The 12728-nt window shown below is 38.0% G+C and overlaps 1 protein-coding gene across 3 annotated transcripts in view; it reads left to right on the top strand.

The window, feature by feature from the left end:
* ASAH2 (N-acylsphingosine amidohydrolase 2) overlaps window positions 1-9251 on the top strand; it is a 72729-nt gene extending 63478 nt beyond the window's left edge. For 2 of the 3 annotated variants that reach the window (XM_037159868.2, XM_037159871.2), the window contains exons 19-21: window positions 1856-1915; window positions 4653-4741; window positions 6739-9245. In XM_037159868.2, coding sequence (XP_037015763.2) covers window positions 1856-1915; window positions 4653-4741; window positions 6739-6931 — 342 coding nt within the window. In that variant the 3' untranslated portion in view covers window positions 6932-9245. Of the gene's footprint in view, window positions 1-1855; window positions 1916-4652; window positions 4742-6738 lie in introns of all 3 variants that reach the window. The other variant, XM_053663982.1, reaches the window with a different exon arrangement.
* The last annotated feature ends 3477 nt before the right edge of the window (window positions 9252-12728 follow it).

The following is a 12728-nucleotide window of genomic DNA, read 5'->3' on the forward strand; positions in this document are numbered from 1 at the left end:
TCTGCTGATAGATTTACGTGGGCTGGTGTGTATATTTAAACTTCAGACTATCTTCCAGTTTTTCCCTGCTTTTAATTTTCACTGGACTCCCTTATGTTTCCACTGTATCTCCACAAAGGCTCCACTGGCCAGGGATGCGTAGGTGGTTTGGGGCCCACTCTGGTCTTTTGTGTGAATGCTCATAGCTTCCCATCAATCCAGAATAGGAGGAGAGCTTATCAAGAACACTGTGGTTATTTTACCTCCCCCAGACACTCTGAAATCCCTGACTGGTCCACCGGTCTAGCCATTAACCCTCAGTGTTTGCTCCAGATCAAGTGAGTGCCCTCTGGCTGCCGAGGGATGCCGCGGAGTCCATGGCCTTCCCCACTCTGGTTGAATTATAGTGCCAAGAGGATGGGGGCAACCCTGTTAAGAACACCAAAGACTTGTGCCCCTTTTCCCTCAAGTTTAGTAGTTTTAAGGAATAAACATTTTTCAGTTTTTGGTTGATATCAGAAGTGCCAAGATGGTTATTTTTGACTGTTCTATTTACATTTGGAGGGGACAGGAAATACTGACCTCTATTCTGTCATGGCAGAAGTGCCTGCACCCCTTCTTTTTTTTAATTGTTGTTCAAGTACAGCTGTCTCCCTTTTCCCCACCTTCCACTTTCCACCCACCCCCACTTCCCACCCTTCCCCCCCTTAGGCTTTGTCCATGGGTCCTTTACACATGTTCCTTGAAGAATTTCCCTTCTTTCCCTCATTATCTCCCTTCCTTTTGAACTGGCATTTTGGATCTGTAGTTCGGTTGTTTTTCATAGTTAAGTTGAATGAATAAACAGGAAATTGTGAATCTAGAAAAATATCAAGGAGAAGAATACTTTTAGGATTAGGATAATCTGGCTAACCAGGTACCAGAAATAGCATTTAGTTTTTAAATAAACCATAATACTGGCTGAAGGGCCAATTGCTTTCATAAATGATATAAGGATTTTTTCAGGAGATTCTAATTGATGGTTGTTGGCACATTTTGCTAGCTGTTGGTAAGATTGGCTAATTTGGTAATCTCACTGGCGAGAATGAGTTAAAGGAGATGAAATGAATTGATGACAGTTAAATCCCGAGTTAACAGCAAAGTCCGTGATTGAGCGGCACATCATCTCTGCTCAGAGGGTCAACACAGATTCTGAATCCGAGGAAAGTTTTTATTTAAAAAGTGTTTTTAATGTGAGCTAGGTCTTAGAGGGTGAGTAGGAGTGCTCACCATCTCTGGGGTGTACAGATGGGAGAGGGCTTAAGGTGGAAGAGTAGGTAGAAATTTATCCATAAACAGTCTTGTGTATCATGGTAAGCGGTGGAGCATATTTATTTGTTTGTTATTTTAAAAATACCTTTATAGATATATAAGGTAAGGTAAATGCACACCCTGTCACTCCATCTTGTATGTGTACATCATCCATGGAAACTGTTGACTGCTCTTATTTAATTTAGTCCACCTCCTATTGTGTGTGTGGGAGGGAGGTATAAGAAAATATCAAAGGCTGAAGGAGACACTTCAATGCCATCATGAATATAAACTGAAGCTCTGTATCTTCATCGATACCTGAGCCCACCAGAGGAAGATTCATTGGCAAAAAATCTGGAGGAAGATTCATTGGCAAAAAATCTGGAGCAATTTGCTGGCCAAAAATACCTGTATCCGTTGTTGTAAGGGTATTGTATTGAATATTCACAGAAGATAATCACTTGACTAAATAGAATAAAATATATACAGGTACCCCAAATCCTAGAATATTTCATAAATAATGGCCCAAAGATATGCACGACAAAATACTTTTACTAGTACTCATAAAATAAATTTTTGTTTTCAGGGAGATGTTGCTGAAGTTACATTTGTGGGCGCTAACCCAAAGAATTCAGCAGAAAACCGCGTAAGCATCAATGATTTTTTTTTACAAATTTAAATGCACCTTTTAGCCTTTCATTCACTTGAATATTCCTTTAGAGATTAACAACAGGAAGGCAAAATGTTCCAACATGCTTTACATCTTTGTTCATCTGATTTTGTAGGTGTGAGAACATTCTCAGTGGGAACAGTTCATGCGGAGTTGAGCCTGGTAAAAAGGCAGGCAGGCAACCTTTACGTCTTTACTCAGGACCACACATAACTCAATGTATGGGGAACTGCCTTCATGGCTGAGATGCATATTTGAGTAAAATCCCACTTATGTATTCCAATTTAGAAATTCCACTAAATTTGGAAAAATAATCAAAGCGTGAAGAGTGAAGTGTTCCTTTGCTTCCTTCCTCCTTACCTCCTCTTTGGTACCTCTCCTCCTGCGCCGCGTCTACTCTCGCGGAGTGATCCTGGAACCCTGCAGTGCGGGGCGCTCCCGGCTGGGAGCCAGACCCTTGCGTTTTACTATGTCTTGCCCTCTGAGTTTCCCTACTCTTTACTACTGGGCATACTAGATAGTTATTTATTAATCTGGAAAAAAGACAGGTCTAACTTAAAAGCAGGTAATATAGGAGTGCTTGAGATAGAATGTGAAAGGCCCCTCTCTTCATAAACCTTTTTAGAGGTAATCACTGTTAATAGTTTCTTACACATCATTTTATATTTTTTGTTTTATTATGAATGTATGATAAAGTATATGTATAGATATATGTAGGTATTCTATGTATTTATCTATGTATATATGTATATATGATAATATGTATAATATGTATATATTATCTATGAACAAAATGAAGTGATTTTACTCCTCTGCAGCTCCCTTAGAATGTTCTTGTAGGTATAGTACATGAGCAATAAACAGACACATCCTAGTTGTAAAAATTCAAAGAATAAAGAAATATAGAGGACGAAGTGTATATGAAAGTGATCTCAAGATCAGATTTTTTTTTACTGTGGCTGAGGATACATTCACTCTGTTGATAAACCATTCTTTCCTGGGTCCATTGTCACTTACACCCCAAAACAGCTTTCTTCTGAATGAACCTTCCCACTTGTGTTCATTAAAATATTATTGTTGTTGTTGATAACAATTGCAGCACTATGACATTGTCTAAAGGGCATTGGGGGAAAATGTTCTGCTGCTTGGATAATTGAAATGTACCTGTTTGAAATAACTTCTCTAGGCATTCAAGCTGTGCCAAAATATTTACATGTTCATCACATTACTTTTCTGGGTATAGCCAAGTGTTGTAGTAAAACTATAGATTTAGCTGCTATTTGATATCCTTAGGGTAAAGAAATATTAATATTATTATTATTATTGCCACAAAGAAGCAGAAGAAAAAATTCTTAAAATGCTTTATAGTAAGAGTAAAATTAATTTCTAAGAAGCCTCTGGGTCTGGGCACAAAACAATTTCTCATGCACTGTATCAGTAATAATCATCATATCCTCACTACTATCGAATGCTCACTATTCACAGGTGTTACGCTAAGTGCTTTATATACATCACCACATGAGTTGAATATAATGTTTGCTACCATCCAATGAGTTACATTTTATCATCCCAATTTTATTTAGGCCTAGAGAGATTAAGTAACTTGCACTAACTAATTGCATATCTGGAGGTGATTAAGGCTGGGAGGTGGGGAAGTGATAGTCATATGATTCAGATATGCAGTGGCCTAGACTCGGTCTCTGATCTGTACTCTAGACGCAGGAACTAGGGCCCACTCCGTTTTCTGCCCCATCCAACACTCCCCAGTGTTCCTCTGCCCTAAATGGCCAGAAGTAGTTCTCTTCACAAGTCACCGTGGTTATGAAAATTTCTTTATTAAATATAATCTATCATTTAATAACTAGAAAAATATTTGAAATGATCATTTATCACAAATGCAATTAAGTGATCGATTCACAAAAGTTTATTTGAATACCTGTAAATGGCAGGTATAATGGGCTCTGAAGGACAAAGATGTGAAGTAGACATAAGTCATGCCCTTAAGGGCCAAAATGTAAAGATTTTTGTGAAAAAAAAAAAGGAGATTTATAGCTGTTATATCTTTTGATTTGTTATTCAAATCTGTGCTTTATTTGAAGCTGAGTTCTTGGTCTGAAATAATTTATTATAGTAATTTTCCAATGGGAAAATGAAACTTGCTTATGATGAGCTTTCTAGAAATGCATGATGAAATAGAGGAATTTCTTTTAGCACCCCAGGACAAAGAGGATTTATACATTCTTTTCAATTTTTTCACTTGGGGAGGTATACTTACTAATAATTCCTACACCTGGAGATGGAAAGGTGAGGGGGCTTTCCCATTTTCTCTCCTAAACTGTGAGGTGACTAGTGAAACTCTTGGATTATAGATCAATATACATGCCATGAAAAGGTTTGACTTATGCCTTATTTAGACATCAAAGTTTATTTTGTCTCTTCTCTGCCCTAATTTCCAAAATTTGCTATCAGCTCTGAAATTATGTGTTATTCCATTTTCTTGAAAAAGTCATGGATTTTAATGGACTGAATAGACTAACACTGTGAAAATATTGCATAGAATATTAAGAGGAACACCTAAGAGTTTGGATGAAACGCTGACACATTTTTACCAAGGTATTGGAAGGTTAGCAGGAAGTCAGCAAGGGGTGTCTTGACAGACACATTGCTTCTGCAACTGTTAAGTATCTGATCAGGTATATTAATTGCATTTCAGACCCATCAGACTTTCCTCACTGTGGAGAAATATGAGAATTCTTCAACGGGATGGCAGGTGGTACATAATGATGCCTCCTGGGAGACTCGGTGAGCACGTCTATTGAATATTTTGTCTTTCGAGCCTTGCAAACAGCTTGTTAGTGATGTAACAAAGACAAATGGGAAGACTGGCTCAGCACATGATATTAATGATATCAAATTCCCAGCTGTCTGGCCATGTTTGGCTGATTTATTAGACTTCAATTCTATTTTTCTACAAAACTGTGATGTATGCTTTTGTAAGATTAGGTGCTAAGGAGGTTATGGCCTCCATTCTTATAAACATCTGTTAATTTTTTTCCCATGGTCAAAGACATTACTCCCAAAAGCTGTCTAGTCTTCTTGCAAACTGGTTGACAGGGGTGCTGGGTGAAGGCAATGAGATATCTCTGTAGAGCCTGACATTCCTTCTGGAAAAATAATGAGTCCATACCCAACGTGTGTTGTGTGTTTGTATGTGGTCAATGATTCTTCATTCAAATGGCGAAAACACGAGAGCCTGAGTGTTGGCCTTACTGACTCAGGAAAGAAATATGCTCACAGAGTTTATTCCCAGGGCCCTATTGCTGTGGCTGTTGTTACCAAATACAGTGACTGAGCTGAGTGGATATTTTGAAGATTTAAAAGTGTGTCTAAAATAAGAAAATGTTTCTGTTCCCAACTTTACAAATTTCGCCACAGGACAGTGGCATGGAAGTGGGAAAAAATCAAGCAACTGGTTTCTAATTCAGATAACCTTAAATGAAATGATTATTTGTGTGTTGGTTTGGCTCACGTGGTTGACTGAAGATAGAGATTTGACTGTGTTGTGGCCCATTTCATAGACATACATTAATATGGGCACGCTTTCTCCTCTGATCTGAAGGACCCTGGGGTCTAGGTGATTTAGAAACAAGTAATAAATATATTTAACAATATATTTAACAATAAATAGCAATATATTTATTGTTAGCACAAGGTTATACAGAGAGTAAAGAGGGGTGACTTATTTTCAAAAGTCCAAGATCAGAATAGCAGTCAACCTTGAGTTTATGTATAGTTCTCCCTTGCTCAGCAGCAGCAGTGCTATCCACTGTTTGTTGAGAGCACAGGGTTTATTGCCAAGAAACACAGAATGTCAAGCACACCCCTATCTAATGCTCAGGGGATTTACTCTCTACTTAACTGAGGCTATAAGTCCGTTGGCCCATTGTATCTTCCTGTATCCCAAAGAGTATCTGAACACTGTGTCATGGTCTATAAGGACCAATGGGTCCGACTCCATCTGTTTCTATCATCTCAGCCACACTTCCACAGTTTACCATTCCCTGATTCCACTGACCTGCATTCTGTTCCTTGGCTCTACCAAGTTTGCTCCCGCCTCAGATATTTTGCAGTCTCTCTCCTCTGCCTAGAATGTTCTTCCTCTAAATCTGTGTGGGTTCAGTTTAAATGATATCTCTTTAGAAATACTTCTGCCCTACTTTCGTCATTTCACATATCATTTGAAAAATCATTTGTGGTTTATTTGCTTATTGCCTTTCTTCTATCACCGAGAAACACAGACAGACACTGTGGACCACATCTGTCTTGCTCCATGAAACTTAGGACCATGTGTATCTTGCTCATTAGTGTACCCTCAGAGCAGAGGCTAGCACATATGCTCATGAAATATATATTTTAGCAAATGAATCTAGATGTGAAAAGAAGTGTCAGTTGAAGCACAAGATGACTAGGGCTGAAAGGATGGTGTAAGAGTTCTAAAGCAAGAGACATCTGTGTTGTGAATATAAGGTAAGATTTCCTGGGATGGACTGAGTTGAGATAGTTAGAAAGGTGGATCAAGCAAATGGCTATTCCTTAAAGATCTTCTTCTAGATACTCGAATCTAGAAACTAAGTATTTATGTTTGGTTTGTTCATTGCTATACTCTGAATATCCAGACTAGTGCCTTGCTTATGGTAGGTACTCCCTGAATGTTCATTTAATGAGTAATCATATTTTTTTTCTAACCACGCATTTTGTAAGAGTAAAATCTGGTTTGTTTGTTTGTTTCCTACCAACAGTTTCTATTGGCACAAGGGATTACTCGGTCGTAGCAATGCAACGATACAATGGCATATTCCAGACACTGCCCAGCCTGGAATCTACAGAATAAAATATTTTGGACACATTCGGAAGCAGGACTTTCTCAAGCCCGCTGTCATACTTTCATTTGAAAGCACTTCCTCTGCTTTTGAAGTTGTAACTACTTACTGAAAAGTTGACATAGCATTTAAAGAATAGCATTTCCTCTGTATAAATTATGTAACTGATTTCATATGAATGCAAGCCATTACGATGACTCTATAGTTATCTCAGTTTGAAGTTTACTACTAATGGGACAGAGGTGTGTTGTGGGAGTGTGCGTGGGTGTGTGCATGTGTGTGATAGGTGTGTGGTCCATTTACCTTGCTCTAGCAGTTTTGTGCCTCATGGTCTACAGTATGATTTCCCTTGGGAACTTGTGACTGGTTAAAGCAATAGTTCCCCCAACATAAAACCTCAGAAATGTTAGTAAGAGTGGTTGAAGATGTGTGAACAAGCTAAACTATTTATTTATAGAATTATTGAATGTTAGCACTGGAAAAGTTTAAAGAGATCATCTAGTTTGAGCCTTCATTTTGCAGGTGGGAAAATTAAATTTTATAAATTGAAGATTAGCATGAAGCTACTGGACATTTTCCCCAGTCACATTTAAAAATATCATATGAATGATGACCATAAATATATAAGCCCAGTTAGAGAAAGTAGCATGAAAGTCAGCATGCCAGTTTTTCTATGTCAAGCATCGCCGCTCAAAGCAGTCCCTCTGCAGCTCACATGCCCAATCCAGATTTGTTGTTGATGCTCAGATCATTTCTGGAATTGCCTGCGAGCCCAGTTACAGAAAGTGAGATGTGATATTTTGATCATGCCTTGTGTTTCCCTAAGTGCCCTTATCCCACTGAATTGTGTCTCTCAGTCCCAAGACGTGTTCTCAGTGATTTTGACTATTTTCACTAATTAAATTTACCACGAATCATTGCTATTTGTGTAGATTTTAAAAAAGTGATACTGACTTGGAAGGGAGTCCTCAAAGGGGAGGCTCTAAATTCACTTTATTCTTTTATCACTTGCTCACTCACTCATGGACCCATTCAATAGTAAAATATTCAAGGCTTATGTTCATACTCAGCATTGTACAAAAGCCTGGCACAGTGATAGTGAGCTCAGTTAATGAGATCATATTTAGGATGCATGTATAAGTGTCAAGGGTGACTGGTTTTTTTTGAAGGAGAAAATAATCAGTTCAATACAAAAATTCTGGGTAGGCACTTAAAAATCAGTAATCTTCAAGTCACTTCTCATATATCTTCCATGTTGGGTACTCTAATTTTGGAGGAAAGAGACTCCAGACAATTTGGAAAAAGCTATTTTGAAGTTACTTTGGGGCATTAAGAAATACTCAACCTATGGTCTCACCTTTAACAGGAACCTAAATAACAAAACAAACAAGCAAAATATAACCAAAGGCACTGAAATAGAGAACAGGTTGACAGTGACCAGAGGGGAAAGGGGAGGGAATTTCAGTGGAAAAGGGGAAGGGTTTACAGAAAAAAGTATCGCCCTGGCCAGTGTGGCTCAGGTGACTGGAGGAAAAAGTATAAAGGACACATGGACAAAAACTAGGTGGGGTGGAAATGGGAGGGAGGTGGGGAGTACTGTCGGAGGGGGGCCGGGATGGAAGTAAAAGACAGAAAACTGTACCTGAACAACAATTAAATAAAATTTTTTCAAAAACAAAACCAAAAAAATACAGTTAAAAAATACTCAGCCTAATGTCCTAAAGAATGGGATATGATAATATGATATTGATTGTCTGACAGTATTAATTGCATTTAAAGTTACCTGAGTTAACTAGGCACTCACAGGCTGTAAAATAAACTTCCAAAAACCAAGTTGTGCTTTTGCATGTGTGTAAAACATTCAGAAATTTAGGGGAAAAATCAACCTTTATTTCACAAACAAACTTTAAAGTTAGAAAATAGTAATAGTATTAATAATGACAATATTAACATCCATGTATGTAAGACTTGAACACGCATTGGGATGAACCGGGAATACTTTTTGATGAGTCAGCACTCTGCATTACAGGCACCACAGTGATTCGCTGGAGCATGAAAGTACAACATAAAGAGTCTGATCTGATCTGTTAATGTCAAAACATAGATTCAGTCTGTGTCTGTGGCTGCTGTTCTTTGGAGCCAAACCATGTGAAGAAATCCCCTGAGACTGATGGAGAATGTGAAAACTGATGGAGGGGTTAGATTGGAGGGAGAATTCTTTTGGAGATTTTGATTCTGGTGTCAAAGTGTCTGTGTTTTATTTGTTGTATTCAGTTTACTCTTGTTTTAAGGATGCTGTGACTTCTTTGAAAAGTACTGTATGATCCCTCTATAATTTTCAATGAGTACTATGTAAATTGTCAATATTGAACAGAATGTTTAATAAAATAATTACCCTTGGGAAAGTATTTTCTAACGAGAGATGAAGACAAATGAACACTTTTTTTCTTTTTTCTTTTAAGAGGTGGAACAAATGGTGATGGATCCCACATAAATCAGGTTGGAAAGCGATATAAATGAATGGCGTAAGTAACCCACCCAAACATCAGGGAACCACTTCATCAAGTTCCTTCCTGACCTCCAAAGAGTTATTGCTGGCAAAATACATAAGGTTGACACTTTTTTACAACTAGGGCAACTGAGAGTTTCCTAGGCAGGTAGTTAATGTAAACTTGTATTATATAAACCAATTCTAAACAAAGAGGCTAAGAAGGAATGTACTTGTGAATATCTTTTTCACACACTCTCTTAATTCTTCTCCAGTATAAGCAAGTACATGTCCTTTTCTAATATCAGTATATAGGTAATCTTTAGCCAGAAGATTTCAGCATTACATGATTTTTTCATGTCTCTAGTTCTTCCAAATAGCAATTTTTGGTTCCCAGGTATCCTGAGCTGACCTTTTATAGTGGCTTTTGAAAATTCATGTTGTATGAAAAACCAGAGAGGGAAATTTGCATATTTACCACAGGATTAGTTAGAATGCATTCAGCTATAACTAAGAAACTATTCCTGATCAACAGGGACCCAACACTAAAATCATTTACAGTATCCTGCAGCATAGATGACCATGGGTTTGGGGTAGCCATCAGTGATGTCAGTAGCTTTTTTTAAAAAATCAACTAAAGGTATGTAAGTGTAACCATTCCTTTTTTTTTTTTATTCTGGCTGAACTTCTACTTTTAAAAAATAGGTCATTGAGCTATATTTTTACTTTTACTTTTTTGACTTAAAATTTTTTATTGCCTTTTTTTTCTGTTACCACCATTTAACCCCCTTATACATCACTCACCCCTGCAATCACTCAATGGTTATCCGTGTCCATAAGTCCTTTTACCTTTTTTGCTCGATCCTTCCACCCCAAGCCTCCCCACCTTTGACAGTCATCTTGCTTTACATCTATGAGTTTGTGGCCATTTCTCTTAACATATTAACTTTAACTCTTAGTCTTATTCCCTACGTCGAAATACGCCTGGGACTACCTTGTGTCTTCACACAACTGCATGAAGCAGCAAAAAGGATGAGTAAACTAAGAACCATTTTTTTTGGAAGGAAGAAAATATCTGTAGAATCACAAATAGAATTTCCCTTACATTTTCTTATCGAGAACTGTGTCATGATGGCATTTTTAGCCTCTAGAGAGGAAGGCGAATTCTCATAGCAAGAAAGAAGAGACGGTGGAAGTAGCTGATCTCCAGCCCAAATATGTTGGTTGTGCTGCACCTTTAGAAACTTATTTCTCAATCCCACTATATGTTCATCAGGGTCAGCTGTTCTACATCTTGTCACCAGGAACTCAGGCTGATGGAGGCTCCCATTTAAAGCCTGCTTTTTTGATTAAGGAACAGGAATATACGCTTCCATGATTAGGGAAGGTGAACATGGGGAATCACGCACACGCTCTTAAACCTTCCGCCTGGATGTGATACAAATCAGTTTTCACATCTTATTAGGTAAAGGATAGAGCAGTCTGTTTGTGACCAGCCTTAATGGTGACTGCAAAAGGCAAACCATCACATCACTATCCAACTTAATGGCTCTTTGAAATGGTTAGAGCTAGTTTTATTCTAGGAAATGTAGTTTAGAAAAGAGCACAGCTTGGAACCCTGATGATGACAGTACTTACTTTCTGTATTGCAAAATGTATGCATTCATTTAGGAAATTTACATTTACTTTCTGTATGGGGTGACCCATGCTGCGACAGTAATTTAGGGTGTTAGAGATGGTCTCACAACTCATATGGTCATGGTGATAGTGTGGTAAATTTCCTGGAACACCAGTTAAACTAGGGTTTAAAGGATATGACAGATAGGAGAAAGGTAAGTGTGTGTGTATATACATGCATGTGTGCAGGACAAGTAGACTATTCCAGGTAGATGGATACCAGTTTATCAAGGCTGTATAGAGTAAGAGGGAAAGGTGGTCTGAGATGTGGCACTGAACTTCGCCTTTCTAAATAGCAATTTGGTGTTACATTTGTATTAACATTTTCTCTCTTGAGAGCCTTCATTTATAACATAGAGGGCATGAATATATTTCCCTGTTACTATACTAACGAAACACATCTTTTATAAACAAGGATACTGGTTTTGGTTTCTAATGAACCAAGCTGGGTGTCAGCCCTCTGTCTTCATGGGTAGTAACTCTGTCTCTTGGAATTAACTTTATGAAAAGACTGCTTTTGCTTCTGTCCATCTTATGTTTCCAATCTTGATTTCTCTTTGGGTTTTTTTTTTATGCCTACTAATTTGGCAAATACAGCCAATAAGAACCATTCTATCCCTTTAGATGGAGTCTATAAATACATAGCAGGCATTTGTATGTTGTAAGAATATATAAATACTAAAAAATTGGCCCGCCCACATAAACTTAAAGTATCTTGGCAAGTATAATTTCAAATTATCAGATACTCAGCCTCTTGTTGATTTTTTCCTGGCTGTGTCTTAGTATAATGAGCAAACTAGAAGCCTGGGTTATTGGCTCAACATTAACCAGAGGAAAACAGAGCTACCACCCTTCAGGTGTTGGAAAAGGTTGGCTTGATTGTATTCTCTGTTTTATTATAGCTTTCCTTTTCAATACAACAGATTCACCTTTTACATAAGGCCAGGCAAAATTAGATGAACACAGTAACTTAAAATCCAAGAGCAATTGTAAGCTTGGCATAAAGTCTAACAGAGACCCACCCCACCCCCTAAATAGCAAAAAAACCCCTATGAAAATGCAGAGAAAAATGAGGTATGTCTGTAAAAAGTCCCACTGCTGTTAATATAAAAAGAACTGGTTGTGCTACCTCGATGTAACCTGGCAGTCAAGGAGAGTGGATTGGAATGAGCATGTGTGAACAATGATGACTTCACTGTAGTAGTCAGTGGGGGCAGTAGATGCCATTGAGTGAGCATGGGTACTGTGTGACCATAGCATTAAAAATGACTGAGTAGAGCAATGAATCTGCATCAAATTTTGCGTTAAGCTTGAACGTTCCTCTGTGGAAACTATTCAGATGATTCAGAAGGCCACAGCTATGAGAATGTGGTGACAGGCAGTCTTATCACAACAGTGCACCGACGCATGTATCATGTCTTGTGCAGAGTTTTTTGGCAAAACATCAAATCACCCAGGTGACTCAGCCCTGCTACAAGACAGATTTGGCATCCTGTGACTTCTGGCTTTTCCCAAAACTAAAATCACCTTTGAAAGGGAAGAAATTTCAGACTCTTGATGAGATTTGGGAAAATATGACAGGGCAGCTGAGGCAATTGGGAAAACTGTATAAGGTCCCAAGGTGCCTACTTAGAAGGGGACTGAGATTTCATTGTCCTACATACAATGTTTTTTGCATTTTGTATCTTTTTCAATATATGTCCATAACTTTTATAGTGTATGACTGGATACTTTCTGGAAAGGA

The sequence above is a fragment of the Artibeus jamaicensis genome, unplaced genomic scaffold (assembly GCF_021234435.1).
Source record: "Artibeus jamaicensis isolate MK-2021 breed Jamaican fruit bat unplaced genomic scaffold, CSHL_Jam_final contig_332, whole genome shotgun sequence".
In the NCBI taxonomy this organism is placed as follows: domain Eukaryota; kingdom Metazoa; phylum Chordata; class Mammalia; order Chiroptera; family Phyllostomidae; genus Artibeus; species Artibeus jamaicensis.